Source organism: Micrasema longulum, unplaced genomic scaffold (assembly GCF_059751315.1).
Source record: "Micrasema longulum isolate JH-2025_06_02 unplaced genomic scaffold, ASM5975131v1 h1tg001484l, whole genome shotgun sequence".
In the NCBI taxonomy this organism is placed as follows: domain Eukaryota; kingdom Metazoa; phylum Arthropoda; class Insecta; order Trichoptera; family Brachycentridae; genus Micrasema; species Micrasema longulum.
Window position 1 is genome coordinate 136,772 of NW_028278669.1, and position 21,350 is coordinate 158,121.

General features: G+C 32.2%; 1 protein-coding gene and 1 long non-coding RNA gene across 2 annotated transcripts; one reads left to right on the forward strand and one right to left on the reverse strand.

Moving 5' to 3' along the window:
• Positions 1–395: 395 nt before the first annotated feature.
• LOC148275229 (uncharacterized) lies at positions 396–2,030 on the reverse strand. The gene is made up of 2 exons (XR_015824086.1): positions 1,895–2,030; positions 396–685 (listed from the first exon to the last, which is right to left on the reverse strand). It is a non-coding gene; the product is annotated as an uncharacterized LOC148275229 (long non-coding RNA).
• Positions 2,031–10,020: 7,990 nt separating this feature from the next.
• Positions 10,021–19,176, forward strand: LOC148275230 (protein-L-histidine N-pros-methyltransferase-like). The gene is made up of 4 exons (XM_088235970.1): positions 10,021–10,025; positions 10,834–11,046; positions 15,746–15,921; positions 16,938–19,176. Exons 1-4 carry the CDS (start codon positions 10,021–10,023, stop codon positions 17,165–17,167), a joined length of 624 nt encoding a protein of 207 aa, XP_088092096.1. The 3' UTR covers positions 17,168–19,176.
• Positions 19,177–21,350: the final 2,174 nt, after the last annotated feature.

Below are 21,350 nucleotides of genomic sequence, written 5' to 3' on the forward strand. Positions count from 1 at the left end.
ATTAATGCATGCATTATTTATCATTTGTCAAAGTAAAAAACAATCCAGCGGTAATGTAGGTTAGGTTATTTACTATTTTCACAAAAGTGCTATTATCTCCGTTTTACTTTTTTATGGATGGCTGCTTTCTGCATAACAACGTTCAATTGAATATAAATTATATTTTATTTGTGTCTTAAGTTTGATACGCATGAAGCAAATAAATCAGATATTTATGGCAAGTTGTGTTTGTGGAGATATGGATTGAATAAAATTATAAAATAGGATTTTTATTATATTTAAAGTTATACAAGGAGGGCTTGTAGCTTTTAAACCGGTCGGTATTTAAATTAATGATATGTGCAAAACAAAGCGTTTTTATTAAAACAATTAATGAGAAACCACAAAGTTCGAATGCTTCAAATATAAGTTAAATATGGAAAAGTTGAGAAAATTTGGATGTTCAAACATAGACATAGGCAGAATACTAAGTATGTAACGTAGTCACATAAACCAGCCAAAAATGTTTTCTCCCTCTGTTGCAATAAATTCAAATCGTCTTTTTTTTTAATACTTAACAAATCTGGCAATACGGAAATAATATCATTATTTTAAATTATATTTATTTTAAGGTTAAATACAGTTAAGCCTTTTCTTGGCAGGACGAAAAAATGTTTTTTTACTCATTGGATGATGGAAAACGCTCCTGAAACCAAAACATTTTTAATTTTTTTATCAAAGTTTATAATGAATTGTGGTAATGCAGTTCGGAATGAAAAATATGATAAAGCAGTTTATACTGAAAAAAAAAAATGACTTGTATCATTTGGGATACATTGCCAAAAAAAAGGGTTACGAAAACAGTGTGTTTTAGGCACTTATTTTAAAATCTAATTTACCAAATGTTTTTTGGATTATAATTTTTCAGAAATAGCTCCTCAATGTTTCTTAAATGCCCTGGTTTGAACAAATACTTGTTTTATGTCTTGCGCAGTATGAAATACAATGAATATTGTTTTATAATATGTTTTGTAAATCGTATACCGTCGCGCGTCGTCCGACCAATGGCGTAGGCTTTAGTCACCTCCTTCTCTGCATTGTAAAACTAACAATAAAACGTACAGAAACAACGAAGGAAGACACTTTATTAAAAATAACAAAGTAATTGAATGAGACTACCGAAGACACTTAGAAACAACAGGGACCCCTCCACAATGTCATTAAGTGTTAATTTTACGATCAACTATCCAGAAATCTTCGAGTAATGACTGTTTTACGAGGCACTTTAAAACAAAGACTCCCTTTCTTCAATTTTGAATTAAATCGCTGAGATGAGGTCTCGTACACTTTTGTTCCGAGACTTTTTAAACAAATGGGACATCTCGGTTGGATTCACAATCGGGATTTTGGATGTGCAGGAACGCGGCGGATAATTAGTCGCTGAGAAGTTTCATAATTGAAATTCAATGCTCTGATTGGTCAAAAAAACAAAACACTATCAGAGGAATGGAGGCCTCTGACTGGTGGAAACGATGAGGGTAATCGATTGGTTATGCCGAGGAATTCCTATTGCCGAGATATTTAGGAACACTTCGGAGTGTAGCGCAGTTCTGTAAGTGTAATTACTTACGCCACTCGTTTATTACACATAAAATCTGTCCGCGGTCAGGAGAGGTCCGAACCTCGCACAAACAATACTTCTCCGAATCCGCGTGACGTGGGAACTGTTGACGAATTTGGTCAACTGCAGCTAAAAATAATCTTCCGGAGCGAACGGACATTTTGAAATCGCTTCAACTCCGTTTATTAACATCACTTAATTTCATCGGATGATTTAGTATTTAGTTGAACTAAAATCAATACATTTGATTGAACCCGAGCAGTCGCTGCCGGAGTAATGGCCTTAAAGCTTTACCTTAAATAGTCTTGAGATTGCCGATTGATTTTAGTGGCCTTGTTTTTAGTAGGTAGTTATTTTCATCCATATTTTTTGTATCTTTATTTTTAATTTATTACTGAAAAAATTGTCGATCAATGATCTCTGACGCCATAAAACTTGGGCAGATTTTTGTTAATCTTTTTCCTTTATTTCAAATTCCAATGTTTTCATAAAACGCTCCGAGTTCTTGACTGTTCATTTTATTTTCAATTACCTACCTACAATTTTAATTCATTTGCACTAGATTTATCAAGCCTATGCGTCGACTTACTCTCAAAAAACTTATGTTGAGACAGTTAACAGTTTCATTGGTGGGTTGGTGATATAGTACATACCTTCCAAATAAACCGTAATAATTTACAATAAATTTTGTGTCTAAACAATTCCGGAAAAACCAAAAATTATGTTTTGTATCGTCAATCAAAATTCAAAGGAATTTAAACCTAACCTAAATTGGTTTAATTTATTTTCTTCTAGGTATTTTTTACAATTCCATTTTTGTGAGAATCACCTCAAGAATGCTTACAATAAACATCCTAGCACGTCTTGCAGCTACAGAGCGCATAGGCGGTTGAGGTTCTTGTTTCCCGTTTGATCCATTCTTGAAGATGCCTACTCATTCAATTTTAATTGACATTTTGATTAAAGTTATTAAATATGAAGTTTAATCAAGGAATATTAAAAAAAAAAAGGATTCTGTTTCTGGTTCTATTTTAAGGTTTCGTATTTCTGAAATTACTCCGTATGTGACGTCTCGAGTTGTCTTCCGCTTCTTCTCGGTCAGTTCTGCCGATTGGTCCGTTGACGTTAAGTAAACCGGAAATATTTAACAACTCTCTTATGACTGTTTGATTCATATGAACTAGCGACGTCGTTCATAGTAGTTCGTTTTTATTAAAATATTTTGAATTATTTTTTTCGTACGTTTTCAAGAAACTTTGTCGTATAATTTAATGCTCTAATTTTTACCGCGCGTAAAAAAACATTTTTTGAATCCAATTTCCCGTAGGGCTGAAGTTGCACATTAAAATATGAACTCAATTTGTTTGAATATTTCCACAATAAAGGCAGTTTATTTACTTATGCTGCAAAAGCATCGACCGATCTTACGACTTTATATAAAATAATAAAACCAATGTTTGATACCCCTGATCTACTGAATTTGATTTCATTCTATGTACCACCTAGATTAAGCAGAACATCTACAATATTTTATTGTCAAAATTCTCGAACGGTAGCTCAATATAACTCACCTATTGTTAGATTACAGAATACCGGGAATGAATATGAATCACATTTTGATATATTTAGTTTATCTCTGCCTAACTTAAAAAATAAAGTGACCAACATATTTTTATCAAAAAGAGCAAATCATCTCCAGAAGACTGGGTTGGAATAGTTATAATTTGATTGATTAATGTATTTTGTTATTGTATAATTTCTTTAAAATATATATGTATTTCAAGTAATTAATAATGTGTACAGTACGAGTATATTAATATTTCATACTCGATTTTTTTTAAATATTTTTATTTTTAAGCACTTTTTATACCACATATATGTAAATGGAAGAAATGCCGTATATAAATAAATAAAAACAATCGAATATTAAACCAACCTTCGGTCAAAGAGGATTGGCCTACTACTCGGTTAAAGTGTACAATCTACTTCCATTATCCATAAGGACAATTAGTAAATACTCACAATATAAAATTGCCATTAAGAAATGGATAGTGGAGGTGGGTTGCGCACGGATTGATGAGTGGATCAAGCCAAATAAGTAAAAATTTGTGTACTGTTTATGAAATTTGGTCTACAGGTCTATATAAACTGGTTATGTTTTTTATGATTATTTTAGTTTACATTGCTTATTATGTCAATAATTATTGGGTTAGTTAGATCAATTACATTTTTATTTGATTATTATGTTAACTTTGTTAAATGACTAATTTAAGGCATGTTTCACTTATTTTAAAATGTTTCTCTCGGCACGGGACACCCTAGTGAAGGAACATTATTCTGTATGAAAAAAATAATACAAACATTGTAAAAGTATAAATAAATAAATACCCATCGTTGATAAAGCAGTAGGCAACGCAGTTTCTACAATTTGGTTACAATGAGGTGATATACCTGGTACCTTTAGCATCCCGTCAGTATTCTTCGGGACTCTCGGCATTAAAATCTCGTAAATTACCCTCGGCCCTCGACAGACATTAGCAACTCGCTCACCGCTGAAAAACTTTTATGGTCCTCTATAATGCTTTCCGTTTTTATTTTCCTCGCAAAAGCTTTAAGCACCACCCTACTTACTGATTCTAATTATATACTAAGCGGGATATTATGAGTTCGCTTCTCTAGAACCGCAAGTGTGTGATTTGGATCTCTGAAACTTCCTACCTGTGTAATAGGAAGAGTGGAAAGCTCACTGTTTGTCGAGCTTCTGAAATTTTTCAAACAGGTACAGTCCATTCAAATATTTAAAACATATAAATAGTTCTAGTGTACCACAACGCAAATAAAATTCCTAGGGTTACTTGGTTCACCGACAGGCACCAACATAATATTAACACAGGCTTAATAGATATTAAAACGCACAGTAAATTAATTATTTATAATACAAATTAAAATCAATTTTCATAAATCTTGGCGCTATCTAAATTATCCATAGTAATAATAACAAAAACGACATTTGTTATTAAGGATACAACTTATTTTTTTTCTCAATGTAAATAATAACTAAATTTAAGGGAATCTATAAATATGTTTTATAAATATGTATTTAAAGGGATTAAAGAATATTCTCACAGCTTTTAAAAAATAATAATTTAGAGGTAAATGTTTTCGTGATAATATAAAAAAAAAACTATTATTGTGGCTCATTTATAAAAAAAATAGAGGTAAATAAATATTATTGTGAAAATAATAATCGAATAAATATATTCTCACGGTTTATTTTTAAAAATAAATTGAAGTGAATATAATATTAATACAAATATAGAGATAATTATTATTCCGTGAAAATATTACATTTTTACTGACGAAAATGACCCTGATTTAGCGTTGATATAAGCTCAAATTCCTGTGCGCTAGTATGACTTAATCAATAAATCTTAAAGTATTAATATTATAGATAAACATGTTAAAGCGTGTATTAAATAGCATTTTAATTCGTGGGTAATTGTCTTCCTTACTTTCAGTCTCTAACAAACCTTCGTCGTGATGAGACATGACGCTACACAGAAAAACGCCTTAGTATGTGGCTAGAAACTTGTTTGAAATCTGTTTAAACTTATTTGAAATCAGCACCATCACACTCCGATTCGTACCCAATGGCGCATAGGACACTGCATTGATACACCAAATGCAGCGTATCTCGTTCATCAGTTACATGCACCCTTCTGGTACCAGTCCAGTGAAAATTAAATATTGCATCGTAAAACGATGTTATAAATCGGGTTATGGTCCTGTGGCTAGTGTTGCTGCCTCACGGATCAGGGGTCTGAGGTCGAACCCAACTCTACTCTAACTTAATTCCCATTTTCTAATAGCTGGTTATTTACAACTCGTTGAAAATGGCCTCAAAATCTAAATATTTGGGTGAATAATAAGAACGCCAATGTTTCCTTTTTAAATATATATGTATATATCGACGGTGGAAACGCGACAATTCCTTAGTTATTTGCACAGGAGAGCCAGTGAAAGTTTTTCAGTTTTATTTTTAAATTAACAAAAAAATCTCATATAGGCATCATTTTGGCTTGATTCCAACTTTTTTTTTAATTAAAGAGACTTTTTTTCATTCATTTTTTTCATGTCGCTTAAGAATTTTTGCCTACCCACCGTCGACATATTTTATATTGACCTTGCCGGGGATAGAACTCGTGACCTTAAATATGTTAGACATAGCACTACAAGGCGGACAAACTTTTTTTTCGGAATTTTCGACAGTAATAATCGAGTCAAAAACACTAGATTCAAAAACACAAGATTTTGATTCCATTTCACATTTTATTATACAAATAGTGTATTTTTCATTCCGCCCGGACATGCGTAACCACAAAATAAGCTACTTTTAATTATTTTTTCCCACCGACGTTTGGTTTTCCCAGCATAAAATTATTTATACTCCGGTTTTAAATGTTATCTTTTTTTGACAGCTGTAAAGAGATTTAGAAATGATGGATTTATTCGCTTGTTGCACTGAATTTTACTAGCGGCCATCTCGCGTGTGGTGTTTTTATTATTTGGGGCATGGCGGGACAATGGCGCGCTCACTTTCCACATCTGTCGAAGCTCGTAAAACAATATCCCACCTACTAGCGAAGAGCGCCATAACTTTCGCTGGGCGAATCTACGCGCGATATAATGGGTTATGGGCACATGGTGACGTCATCGCCCGCGAGATGGATGAACACTTTTAACAGGAGCAGAGTAGGTACCAGGGGCGAATCGTCCATATAAGCGATTATGCGCAGCTTACCATTATATTTGAGTACCGATATTAATATTTTATACTAGTTGAATTTATGAAAAAATTAATGTTATTTAACTACCGTCACCGTTTATACATTCTTTCAAAAATAAGTAATAATAGCGCCCAGCCCGTTCCCAGTAAACGAAGAAACTAGCAGATTACATCAGCTTATTTCTGCATGTGACCTGTATTTCATCATCATCATCATCATTCCCTTTCCGCACCTAGTAGTGCATAGGGCACATCATTGGTACACCAATCACAGCGTATCTTGATCATTTATGTTACGTTAAAGTAAGATGATCAGTCTTACGCTTCAGGTACCAGTCTAGGGACTATGAAATAAATAATATCCTAGTGTAAAAGCACCCTTTAAAATAATATTTCATATCAACTATGTCGGGAATGGAAGCCGAGACCTCTTGCATGGTAGGCAAACGTGCTGACCATTACACCACGAGGCCACAGCACTGACACACTTATTTAATATTGCGTTATTTTGTATTTTGTAAAAGTACGTAAGTAAGTATTTTTAACGAAATAAACTAAAAAATCTAATAAATTAAAACGTTAGAAATTAAATTACGCGTTCCGAATATGTATACGTAAATAGTACCTACGTATACATAATTTAAATTATTATATTCGTATTTATTTAACATTGTGTAGAATTAATGAAAAACATATATTAAAGGCAAATATAATGTGGAAACAATGACATATCAATACACATGAACATGGGCCCTGAGCCATCAAAAATGATGACACTTAACTCATGCCCAAACTCTCAGTCATGCCCAAAGCGTAATTTTAGTCGTTCTTCGTCCAGCCAGGCGTGACGCTTGGAACCGAAACTAAAATGCCTGCTTGTGATGACACAAGCAGTCATTTTAGATGAGGAAGCTTGTAAAAACCATTCGGATAAACATTGTAAAAATGATTGTGTAACTTTTTATAGTAATAAATATTAAATTTGTTTAAGCGTGATTAACAAGCCTTTAAACAACGATTAATATTCAAATATAAATATTATTTTTGGAATATGTTTTTAAAATATACTAAACGTGAGTTAGTATTATTTTTGCATTTCCCGAAATCCAGTGACAAGAAACAAATGAGTTGAAATTATAAGGAATTTAAGGAAAGAACCTGATTGGGATCCACCAAAAACGAATGTTGATTTTTAACTTTAAAATACAAACTTTTTATGTACCAAAAATGAGTATCCTCCTATTTTTGGCAGCATATGCATGATTGTTGAATGCAGCTCTGGTATAAATAAACAAACTTAGTTAACTATGGGTACGTTTTCGTCTCACTACTTCAAAAATATTTTACTCTGTAGGGCGCGTCTATATATTCATATGTCAATGTGTGGAAATCATAGTCCCAATGTCATTGAGTAAAAACCATCATAGTTCTAATTTGCCAGGAAAAAGGGTGAATTCTTTAAAAATACACAAAAAAATATTTTTAATGGATTAAAGAATACTCCATGATTATTTTAGACTAGTCGATTTTTCTATTTGGCCATCATATTCCGTTTTGTGGGGGCCAGCGTCATAAATTTCCGCCATTTATATCACCCTACACTTGACGCCTTTCCCGCTTAAATTATATCGAACCACGGCTTTGGGTATCGACAATTTATTATTTTTATAGTCTTCGGCAGTTCTTTGTTTATTTTTTAAACATCGCGCCATCGCAGTCCGAATGTTCGTTCTTCGCGCCATCCGAATTTGAATTGTTCACCGCTCTGGATCTTTAGCATATATAAAATGCAAAATCGCCCGATCGTTCGATCTTTTCGTTTCCTTCCTAGATGTATGAAACTGCGACGCAATAACTAACGCAAGCGCTTCTTTTTTCCAATGCCATTACCATAGTACAATCTATTCATTCTATGCAATCATTTCTCGTAATTACTTTCAGATAATGTCTATAATAATTATTATTTCTAATTTCGATTTGATGATTTAAAATACCTTTGATAATTTTGTATATTGGATTTTGTCTATGTTTTGTAAAGTTTTATAGTTAGTTTGTGTTTACTTTTAGTGCTGCAAAATTACATTTATTTGCATGTTTATTTATTTATTCATTTCAAATTACATTTGCGTACATATTCACTGTGCCCGTGTTAAGCTACAATAAGTATTAAAAACAAAATATGAAGTAAATTAAAATAATTCCTAATTACATATGATACAATATTAAAAATAACATTTTAATTTTATTTATTTATTTAATGCGCAAAATACACAATTTTATCATAGAGCACAATTATATTTTTTTCATGTCCCGACTTATATACATATACAAAATAATCAAAACAACATACAAAATAATAATAGAATAAAAAAATATACAATATTCAAAATAATAATAGAGAAATAAAATATAAATAAATAAATAATTGACAATAATAATCCAAATAAAAGAAATAACATTATAAAAAACTAATCAAATATAAATCATACATATGACGTAACAACGTAACCCGGTATATATAATAATAATGTCATTATAATTAATAGAATAGTGTTGCCCAGAGGTTTATTAAAACTTGTTAATTAATTTACATACATGTAGTTTATTAATCATTATTTAAGACATAAGTCCCAACTCCATGGGACAAAAAGTCCTGTTTTGAGATGGGACGAGCAATTAGTTGACGCAGACACATGAGTATATCAGTATGTTTATGAAATAATTTTTATTTTTAGTATTCTTTGATTATATGAAAAAAATAATTGTTATAGTAATTTAAATATGGTATATAAAGTATAAATTAAAGTTATACATAATGAAACGAATAACGGTTTAAACGATGTTAAAAAACAAAAAGAAACATCAAAATATATAAAGTGGAAATAAGGATGAGTATAAAAGGAAAGAAGGAAAGCAAAAAGGATAAAATAAATTATTCAATTCAATGAACTAATGAATTAATTGAAAATTTTCACTATTCCTGAACCTTAAAAAACTTAACAACCTCGTCCCTATCGATCTGCAGCAACCAATTGCAAACACTTCTCTTAAATACGTTACATATATATATAATTTTAGTTACCCACTATAGAGACTTTTTGATGGGACGCATATATTTTTAAACATATTTTTTTAATTATTTTTTTATTTAGAAAAACAACAGCAATACAGAAAAAATATATATTTATAATATTATAAGTAAAACATAAAATAAAGCCAATTAAATAAAAGTAACTTTAAAAAAAAGGTTTGTTTCACACATACATATAATAATTAACATTTACTATAAGGTACTAAGTAGGTATTTTAAACTTTTTTTTTTTTTTCCATTCGAAGAATTGTTTACTGTAGCTAACGTATCTGTTGCGTTATATTTCCAAAATGAGTTACGTTACTCCTATAAATTTAATATATTATTTTAATTTCAAGTGGTATTTTTTTACTGCATTATTTTATAGTTCCTGGGCTGGTATTCCAAACGAAATTATAGCGGGTTTTTACGTACTAAATACGCATTATAGCGCGCTGTAAACGCGTTCGGAATACCAGCCCTGGATTGGTTTCTGAAACATAATGTTGATCTTTTTGCGTTCGTATGACAAATTATCATAATCCACTAAGAGTCATGTGCGCCATGAGGTACATACGTATTGTAAATGCTTTTCAGGGGTAATTAAAGATGAAGCTAAATATAAGAATGACGAATAGATTAATCGCTTGAACGATTGACGATTTTCCACGTGCTAAAGACCCACTGGCACTGTCTTGTGTCCTGTGGACTGCAGTCGCGGATAAAATCTTGGAAACGTATTCTTCGGCGCGGCTTTGATTTGTTGCTTTGGGCGAACAATTGTTTTTATGTATTCCATATTTTAATAGGGTGCTTATCTCATTTCTGTTTTATGTTTATTGTTTTTGAGGCACAATAGGCTACTTTTGTTTTTGTTTTATTTATAGGACTTTAAATAAATTGAATAAGCGACTCCTTCTAAGGAATACCTATACGATGCACATAATATGGTCGCCAAATGTCAAATTTTATCTTATGATGTTACGAATGCTAAACTGATCACATATGTTTTGGTGTAATTTTTACCAATTATTTTTTTTTATAGTGGTAAGGCCATTCAAAATAACCCATGCCTAATTTTAACATTTATGTATATTCAAATACTTTTAACTTTTTTGACTTTGATTTTGTGAAACTGATTTTTCACAATTTATCATCATGCATTGGTGCTACAATTGTTTCACTAATACTAAAAACACAGAAAAGGGTAATATTACTGTGTAGAAAACCACTTTTAAACTTATTTTCACTCGATTTCATTTTTCAGTATTTTTACCCCATCGAGTCGAATTTACCCGTCTAAGACTAAGGTTCTGATTTCTGATTCAAAATTTTATACGATTAAATAATAAATAATTTGTTTATGTTGTTTTCCAGTTGGCTCGGGCGCGGCTCCATGTTCGTGCTGTCGGCCGGACAGCTGTCCCGACTGCTGGGGGCCCGGAGGGCGCAAGGAGCCCGGGGGGCTCTGTTGGACGTGGGGGCTGGCGACGGAGAGGTGACGCGCCCCTGGCAGCCCCTGTTCACGCAGCTCTACGCTACCGAGATGAGCCGTTCTATGAGAAAACTTCTCGAGGCCAAAGGCTTTAAGTATAACAATTTTTTATTTATTTTTTTATTCAGAAAACATACAGTCATACATAATAAATATTAAAAACAATATTTTTTTACCATGAAAAGACCAATTAAGTTTTTATTAACTATGCAAAAAAGAGATAAACATTAAATGTCACAAAAAAATAAATAAATAAGAAATTCAAGTGAGAAAATAATAATTGTTAACATTTGCGTTTTCCGTGGAGGTTATCGTTGGTTATAAATTAAAATAAATAAAAATACCGAATGCACACTCCGAGCCATCCACGCACACACACATGAACGCACATATAAAACATACACAAACATATATATTACATGCGGCACATTTACATAGCATAAACCACTCAAGATGCACATTCAGCAACTATCCCAAATAATCAATTGTTTTTTATTTTATTTTGCAAACGTTCGTTTTATGGATACAATGTGTCAACAAATGATTTCAAACAATTCGCAATTCACAATATTGACTATTTTGGTAATAAATTGTCTTCCTTTATGCAATCATTGAAAAATCGTATTTTTCTTTCCACTGAATTAGAAAACCTTATTGTTCTTTCCGCTGAATTAAAAAACTTATTGTTCTTTCCACTGAATTGCAAAAAACTCATTGTTCTTACCACCAAATTGTAAGAGTTCCCTTACATTTAAAAAAATAATTTAATCATTTAAAATTACACTCGTTTACATATTCATGAATTTACTAAAGCTTTTTGGGCTGTGCCCGTGTTTAGCCATAATAATTAACAATAAAAAATACATAATAAAAATAATTCAATTATAGTAACATGTGATGCATATAATAACTATCCAGAAAAACAAGATATAAATAATAAATAATAAAATTCCAAAGAAGACAACGTAATAAAAAAAAAATAATAATATCTATGGTTCTTTTCAGCTCTTTTTAGTTAATTCTTATTTTAATTTCCTTGTTGGATTTGATTTTTCTGAAGAATTGCTTAAATTTATTCGTGTATTTACAAAATTTAATTTGAACTAACTATATTCGCCTGGTGTGAAAATGCCCGTTTATTTATGATGTTGTGAAAATGACTTTTTTCCTGCTTACAACAATATTCAGGGCACTGTTTGCAATGGGAAGTAACAGAGTTATCTTCAATTATATATAAAGTAAAGTCGACTTGTCTGTACGAAAGTGTCTATTTTTGTATGTTTTTTTTTCGAAACACGTTCAATTACAAGTTACCGACTAAGATGCTTTAAATTTTCATATACATTTTTGTACATATTTTACTTTATGGGCTGTCGAAGATACTATTAACTTTCGATTGTAATTGCCCCCCTGGGCCTGAATTACAATATGAAGTTAACTGTTTGTGGTTAACTGGTTGTCATTAGCTATGTTTTTTTTTTATTATTTGAACTTTATTTATTAAGAAGCATTAGCAGGCCACGAAGTAGAACACTCCATGAGAAAACTGTCATCAATTTTGAGTCGCCTGAAAAAGGATCTGCTGTTCATGGAAACAAATGCATCGGTGTTTTTTTCGAAAAGAGGCCCGCTAAGTTCTTCTCTCGATGGAATGTAGCGTTTATTGTGGACCGATGTATTTTCTTTGGCCAAATTAGCAACTATTTTTACCTTACTTTCTTGGTTAATATCTTCGTCAAATAGAGACAAGATAGACACTTCGTCTGCTAAATACCACAAATGCTGGCAAAACTTCTGTACAGCCGCTTTTGATATAGTTTTGTCGACCATTTCGTATGCCTTCACAGCCTTCAAAAAGCACAAGTCCTGGTAGGGCGCTTTTACCGCTAAAGTGCATTGCAGCCTAGGCTTGACATAGGATGTCGCGATAAACAGGCAGACGTTTAATATAGCTGTTTTGTCCTTATTTGACATTTTGAATTGAGAGCTAAACAACGATATTTTTAATGAATAAATAGCTCTCGCCATTCATCTTGCTTGGTGCCTGGCGCCTGGAGGCCGAATTTTAAATTCATTAACTTTATCTCCGCCAAGAAATATTATGCAGAGTTCTATTAACTCTCGATAGTCATCTCTTACAATTTTTTTGGTCAATTCAGTTCTGTAATACTCTAAAAGTTCATCAATTTTAGAATCGTTCAGACATAATAGCGTTTCTTTGTGGCTTTGTATCTTCTCTACATTGATGTTTTTCCAGTTTGATCGAAGTCGAATCGTGACTTGGCTGATTTTGGCCTCGAACACAGCTTTTAATACCAATTCGTAGATGTGATGGCGGCAAGCAAAAATCAACATTTCTCTGAACAATTTCTGTTCGAGAAGCACACATATACCATTAATTTGGACTGTGTTAGAAGCAGTAGTATCACAACAGAGGATCTGTGCTTTATCTATAAGATTCCAGTCAACAATAGCATTCCTAACTGCTTGTGCCTGTTCGCTTTCCGGTGAGTTTTCTAATTTTGGCACAGCAATAAGTTGTTCTTTACTATCGTATGAAATAACTATTGGTAGACGTTTTTCTTTAGATTTGCGTACATCTAAAGCCGGCAACAGTTTTCCATCCTAGTGGACAGTTACAGTATCTGGTACATCGTTTTGAAAATTAAGTTTTATAGCTTCTGCGCGCTGTTTTCGCTTTTCTGTGCGAATTCTTTGGATGGAAGACTTGCTTATAGGAAATTCGTCAGTGTTGTGGCCAAGTGCTTCAATAGTTGCTTCAATAATAAAGACAGAAGCTCTCATACTTAACTGACACCTGTCTAATGCCGCCATCAGTTTCGGAGTAACGAAATTTTTCTTCACAGAAGTTTTAATAGTATCGGGCTGTTTCCTCTCAATTGGAATGGACAAATCTTCTTGTAAGTCCGTTACTTCAGAATCAGAAGATGAAGTTTCTTATAATGGCTCATGAGAAGACGTAGAGGGTGTTATGGATGCCAAATAAGTGGCCAGCCGCTTTTGCTCCTGGATATTTCTAAGACTCACCTTTTCCTCCTTTTCTGTCAATTTTTGTCCACTCCAGCGAAATGACCGGGTCGTCCTGGCTCTCTCTGCTTTTGTAAGAAAATCTTATCTTCATTTATCTTTATTGATTGAAGCGTATCGGCATGTGCAATATCAAACAATTTTTTTTGTATTTGTAACAAACTCTTGTCGACGCTGCTCAAACACATCTTGAGTTTTGTTTGCATCTTTTTGCAAATTTCTCCAATCTTGGTATAAGGCTACAAGTTTCTTAACACAGTTAGGTAAAGATTTAGTCGGGATACGTGCCTTTTCCCAATAAATAATGAACTCACGAATAGTAAGATTTGCACTTTCATTGTCGCTAAAATTGACTTTGCGAATATTATAAAATAAAACCGCCAGCACTTGTCCATTAGAGGGAAGTTTAGAACCTGTAATTTGATGTTTTATATCCCCAACTAAAAATATTTCCTTTTTAGAACTGCGTAACTCCACAGACATGTTGATACAACGAAAACAATGCGTTCACTAATAAAAACAAACACGATATAACAAGCACATTAACACTTTGTTCGCGCGTGCCGTACTATGTAAGTTCTGACAAGTTCTGTTGCAAGTTGGTACGGGTTGCCGTGATTCAATTTACGTGAAATTTTTTTTATAAGTGTTTTGACATCATTCAAACAAAATTAGAGGGTATGCATTGAAAAAATACTGTAATTTTTCTGGGACACCCTATTATACATGTATCAAATTACACACAGTCTCAATTTAGTGTTTTAAATTTTACGATTTTTGTAAGATTTTAAATTTTGTTTTTGATTGGATTTTTACTTTATTTGATGACGTAAGCGTTTCAAATTATATCATACTTTTTAAAGCTGAAAATTTGTTTTATTTAATTTCTCTTATTGTGCGTTATTTGTGGAAACTGAATATTTAAAAAGAAATTATTGTCTCACAGTTAAAGCAGTAAAATGCTATATGGGAAACTACGACTTTCTTATTGTGTCTCATGTTTGCAACATATGTAAGTAAATTGGGGCAACAAAAATATAAAAAAGAAATTGAAGGATATTAATATGTTTACATGTGTGGTATGCTTCTGAAACCTGAAACATAGACTCGAATTTGTGTTTAAATTTGAAAGCGTAATATTAAATATATAAAAATATATAGTCAGTTGAAGTTGAAAACTGTCTCAAGTTGTATGCTTTTACGGTATATCTCTGTTATATATATCTCTGTTGTATAAATCTCTGCTGTAATACGTTAATGTTAACAGCTCCCTAGGGAGTTGAATCCAGTCCTTGTTTACAAAAATTTGGACTAACTCAAAATATTGTTGATAAATCCACTGGTCCTTGAAGAAGTATAGAAATTGAAAAAATATCATTTTTAGGCATTGCCTAGTATGTAGGTGAAATAATTCAATTAGACTAATCTCACCCGCATAAATAAAGGTTTCAGCTCTTTAACTTCACAAACATCAACAGATGAAAGAATTGAAGGAATATAGATGTTCAAATATGGGCAGAATGGTGAATGTTACACAGTGTGTAAAGTACCCACTTAAACCAGCCAATGACAGGTCATAAGCCCTGTAGATGCCAAGACTTCTATATTACCTTCTCTTAAATGTTCTTCATCTCTGTTGTAACATGTTAATATATGAATACGAAAAAAAAACACTTTCACAACACCATATTGAAAAGTATGCATATTTTATATTACTTTAATTACATTGTTTGTTTCTTGTTACAGAATTTTAGAAACTGACGGTTGGTGGAAAACAAATAAATTTGAGGTTATCAGCATGCTGAACTTGCTCGATCGCTGCTCTGAACCAGAAACCATGTTGCTCAATGCCAAACAAGCTTTGGATGATGATGGTGTGATGATTATAGCCCTCGTTCTTCCCTTCAAACCATATGTTGAATGTAAGTCCATTTATTTTTGTGAAATTGCACGAATACGTACAACAAAAGTTTGTTTTAAATGGCGCAATGAAGTCCAGTGGTTTTTTTTTTATCAAAGCCAAAATTAAAAAATATTTTTCATGTATTATAGTATCATTGCTATGATTTTTTTAAAGTTTTGTATTTTTTTTTATTTTTTTTTATGTATAGCAACATATTTTATTTATTTTTTATTTATTCATATTTTTTGTCTTACAAACTATAATTATTAATACAAATAATATGACCTCACTGGGGTGGGGTTACCCGTGCCGAGGACACTTAACAATATACTTTTTTTAAAATATTTTTACATTTGAGAATAAACTAAGAAGACTAACTTAATAAACAGAAATAATTAACAAAATGTTCACAGTTTTAAACACTACATATTTATGTTTATAATTAATTTATGTACACCTATATTATTTATATTACAAAACGCACAATGAAAGAACAAAAATCTAACATAAGCTATACACTTGTGGAGCAGTTGATTCAATATTGGTTTGGGCGAATAAGACAATCCATTTTCCTTCTACCTTTTCCACTATCCTTTTTTTATAGCCTTTTTGAACATTTTCTCGTTACTAATTGTTTTAATAGATAGTGGAAGTAGGTTGTAGATTTTAATCAATTAATTAATTAATTCAAATAATACTCAAAATCCCTTTGTTCGAAAGTGGTATTGAAATTACTCCGCCCGTGACGTCACAAGTTGTCATCGGTGAGTTGTGCTGACATTTAAAAGTAGAACCCCGTAGCTGTCAAAATACACTAAACGTTGAAAAAAATGGCTTCTCAGAAATCGGAAATCTATCACAATACAAAACAACGCTATAATTGATTGGTTAAATTAAAGTAATCGCTTTAACCAGTCGATGATCGATGATAGACTTCCAATTTCTTTATTTCGTTCGAGATATGTCTCTTCTCCATCTCTGTTGTAATACCCATAAAAATTTTATCTATTTCAAATATGTTTCATTATATTACAGATGAAGCCGATCATTCACCCAAGGAGTTGTTGCCAATTCAGGGAAATACATTCGAGAAACAAGCAGAGTCCTTTATAGAATATTGCAAATATCACATTGGTCTCGAACTTCTTCAGTGGTCCAGAGTTCCTTACCTCTGCGAGGGAGACTTCAACCAATCCTATTACTGGCTTAATGACGCTATATTCATCATGAAAAAGGACACTTACAGAAATAGTAACACAATATAAATGATTATGTAATTTTTATAGTTAATCTTACCTGACAACATCTTAAATGACAAAAATATCTTTATTTAGTACAAATATACTATAACTTACATTGTAGAATTTTTATATATTTGCTTTTTACTTTATTTCATGGATACCTACTTTTTTCCCGTGATTTCAGATGTGAAGTGACTAAAGAGGCCTGTAGTGTGTAAAAATCTAACTGATGACTAATAATTAACTTATTTCACATAGGTACCTTAAAATGTATTAAATTCAATTCATTTATTAAAAAATAACATATACATTACAAACTAAAATTCAAGATGTTCCATATTATAAAAACAAAAACAAAAAATGTATGAAAGAGACTCTTGTATGATAAAAATGTGTAGTCAAATACACATTCCTTCTAGTCTAAAAACTATTGTAGCCGAGCACCCTGGAGAAACTTGGTCGGGTAGAGCCAAGGATAATACCCACACTCTCATGTAGAGATATCTCAGAAACTTCTTTTGGATTTTCTCGAGAGTACTTCAGTTCATGTGGCCCCCAAATCATCAACCCACTCTTCTAGTCTACTGAGTCTATTGAGTATTTGAAGCTTAGTTTTGATTTTAAAATTCCACTCAAACATTTAATTACGAATTCTTGCTTTTACATATGTGTGTGGTAATTTTGTGTGGTTTTTGTAGCATTATTTTGAGTGAGAGATTATTCTTTATTACATTTAGATTACCCCGAACAACAAAAAAAAGTGAAGCCCAAAGGGCCGATACTTCTAGGTGACCGAGATCCTAATCAACCGAGGTGCGAAGAGCCGAAAACTGAGGATAAAACGAGGCTCAGGGGGCGATTACATGAGTCCCAAATGGCCAAATTTTTTAGCATGTTACAGTTCACCTGCTTGTATTTCTATTAATACAAAGCATTATCAGAACAATTATCTGAGACCTTTCCTACGTATAATATCATAACCCACAAATCGTCAATTTTGATTTTTTAATGTATTTGATCTGAATATCATTAAATCATTAGTTCCAACGAAGAGAAAAAAAAAATTTTGCTATCCCGTTTTTTTGCATATTCTTGTATCTCATGTTTTTTAGAAAGATATGAATCCTTGCGATAATATTTGTGGGACGAAGGAGATGACTGAAAGCGGTGTAAGTATCAGTTAAGATTGTATTCTCGGACGTCCACCCCGTGCATTGTTTTTTATTTTTTTTCCAAAATGTATCCCACTTATGCAAAAAATAAAAGAACTAAGATTACTCTTCTTCTTCTTCAATGGCGCTACAGCCCAAATCGAGCCTTGGCCTCCTTTAACTTTTGCCTCCAACTCCGCCTGTCCTCAGCAGCCGTTTTCCAATTTGCAACTTCTTGAAGCTGTGCTGCATCTTTTTTTTCTTCATCCTCCCACCTCAGTCTAGGTCTTCCGATCCTTCTTTTACCCCCTGGATGTCCAGTCATGACTCTCTTAGTTACTCGTGCATCAGGCATTCTTTGTACATGTCGTGTATCTGATATTGTTGTATTTCATGTTTTTTACAAAGATATGAATCCTTGCGATAATATTTGTGGGATGAAAGAGATGACTGGAAGCGGTGTAAGTATCAGTTACGATAGTATTCTCGGACATCCACCCCGTGCATTGTTTTTTTTTTTCCAAAATGTATCCCACTTACGCAAAAACTAAAATTACTAGAACACAAAAAATGTGATTTAGCCTTAGAAACAAAATCTTCACATGTACAATATAAACCCCAACAGATTCATCAAATAATAACCAAAATCTACATTTGCACGAAGACAGCAAAATGCTCGATATAATAATCCAGGTAATTATATTGTATTGGTTCGATTTTAGAATTGATATTTTATATTTGTTAGAATATACTGAATAAGAATGTACACTATCGTTAGTGCTACTTGTGATTATTTGCATAATTTCCCAGTATCAAATAATTATCGTATGCTACTTACATTAATAACTTACAATAATATTATTTTAATAAACCGTGATGTAATATGGTGTATGTCATTCCATACTATTACTATCGTCTTTTACAAAGCATTATATCGTATGTCATTCATATGATATTTTACTTAACAAACAAATGAGCATTTAATTAGAGTGACAGATTGCAGAAATGTAATAGGAATATTATATATGATTAGTTATTGAGGAAACACAATAATATTTTGTATTCAAGGATTCATTTATTGCACATAAAAGCAGTTCTTACAATAGACAAAAATGTATATAGGCGCATATCACTTTGTGATGTATCATAAAAAATATTTCTTTGAATAATCTATCTGTGGCCGATAGCAGCGTGTGACGATCATTGCACTTAATTACACAACCTTCTTCTTCCCACTCTCTCATAACTCCATTAACAATAATCACAAAACACATTCCTTATCATATAACTACTTTAAAAGCTTGTAGTTCCGGATGTCTAAAACTCTTTCATTTTCACACCGAGATCAATTTGCAGTCTATGCTTTTTCTGGTGTAATTCTCGTCAACACATTTGTCTAATTACGCTATTCCATTCTCGTATTATTAAAAATATATGCAAAGTGTTATGCTGAAAGATCATATATACCCCTAATCTCTACTGGAGACGAATGTCTCCACAACATAGTCTCATTTAGGGGACTACCAACTTCACCGTGTATCGGCCAGCCTTGAGCTTCTATCCTAAACATCCGGTGTAAATTCTCATCATTGATTGTTCTTTATTGATATATTATTATGAAAAACAATGACTAACTCCACTCGACGGACATTACTTAATCGGAGAGTGTTACAACTAACTACCTTCCTCCCGACAATTCACTAAACGATAGCATGCAAAGTTATATAAAACAAAGTCACCCGGTTCCCTCCCCGATATTGCCAAAGCATCTGAATATTTACCATTTACATTTAGACTCTAAAGCTTACAGACAGAGTAAAAAGAGTAAAGCTATCTAATGAACAGTCTTGGAATAACTTTAGAGGCTATATTTTGCTCAAGCGACGCTTCAGTGGCCGCATCTAATCCCGAGTCGGGGAAAGCGCGTGCTGCTAAACATTGGTGTTTCAACTTAATTTTACATTATCAGTCACCCTAAATTCTAAACAATTTAATACTGGGATCTCGCCGACGAGGGAAATATTTCACATTACGTTAACTAAATGGAGAAAAGGATACGGCGGGAGCGTACAACTAGTTCGAGTCATTCTCAAGTAGAATTATGCAGCTGCATTTTAATGTCGAAACAGTTATTAATAACACCTCAAAAGGCAAGAATTTATTGTACTTATCTTCATCTAACACAAATTATTAGAAAACATTCCTACATAGGTACATGTACGTACGTAGTTTGCAAGGAGTACATGTAAATTTCTCAGATCACTTTTCCATTTGTATTTACTTCACAGATCAAGTTTTTCAACAATATGTACCGCATTGCCTAATAAATCATGGCAATTGTTCGTTATATATGCATTACCCGGACCAACAGTATTTCGAGTGAACCATCTGACATCTCACTTATCTTACAAACATATTGCGTATTATGGAGTGCAAAAATAAATATAAATTAACAATTGGATTATGAATAATGATGCGATATAAAAAGTAATAGCCTCTTTCATAATTATCCATGGCAGACTATATTACTTTACCTAAACATATAATAATTCCGTATAGTATATAAGATTACATAAAAGACATTTGAGGGTATTACAAGCAAACTTAGAAATCTCCACTGATCCATCAGCTCCTGTTACTGAGATATTTGTGAAAAACTTTGATAAAAGAATTGCGAGAATGCTAAATTTGCGGTGTCAAGTAGTATAATTTAAATCTGTTTTTGCAAGATTTAGAGACGGTTTTGAATAACGCTATTTATTTATAGTTTATTTTGGCATCAATAACTAATTTTCCGTTTTTGGTAGAGATTCTAAGTTTGCTTCTAATACCCTTATTTTGTTTACATTCGCGTATGATAAAAGTATAATCTTTTCAAATATTATATAAAAGCTATGTCATGATAAGAGAGAATATTGGGTAAATAATAACATTATGCGAAGAAAGCACATTTTACGAGTTGCCAAATGCATTAAGAAGTTCTCACATTAAAACACCGACATAAAATAAATAAACACGTTATTTATATACCAGATATAGCAAATATTGCGTTGCCG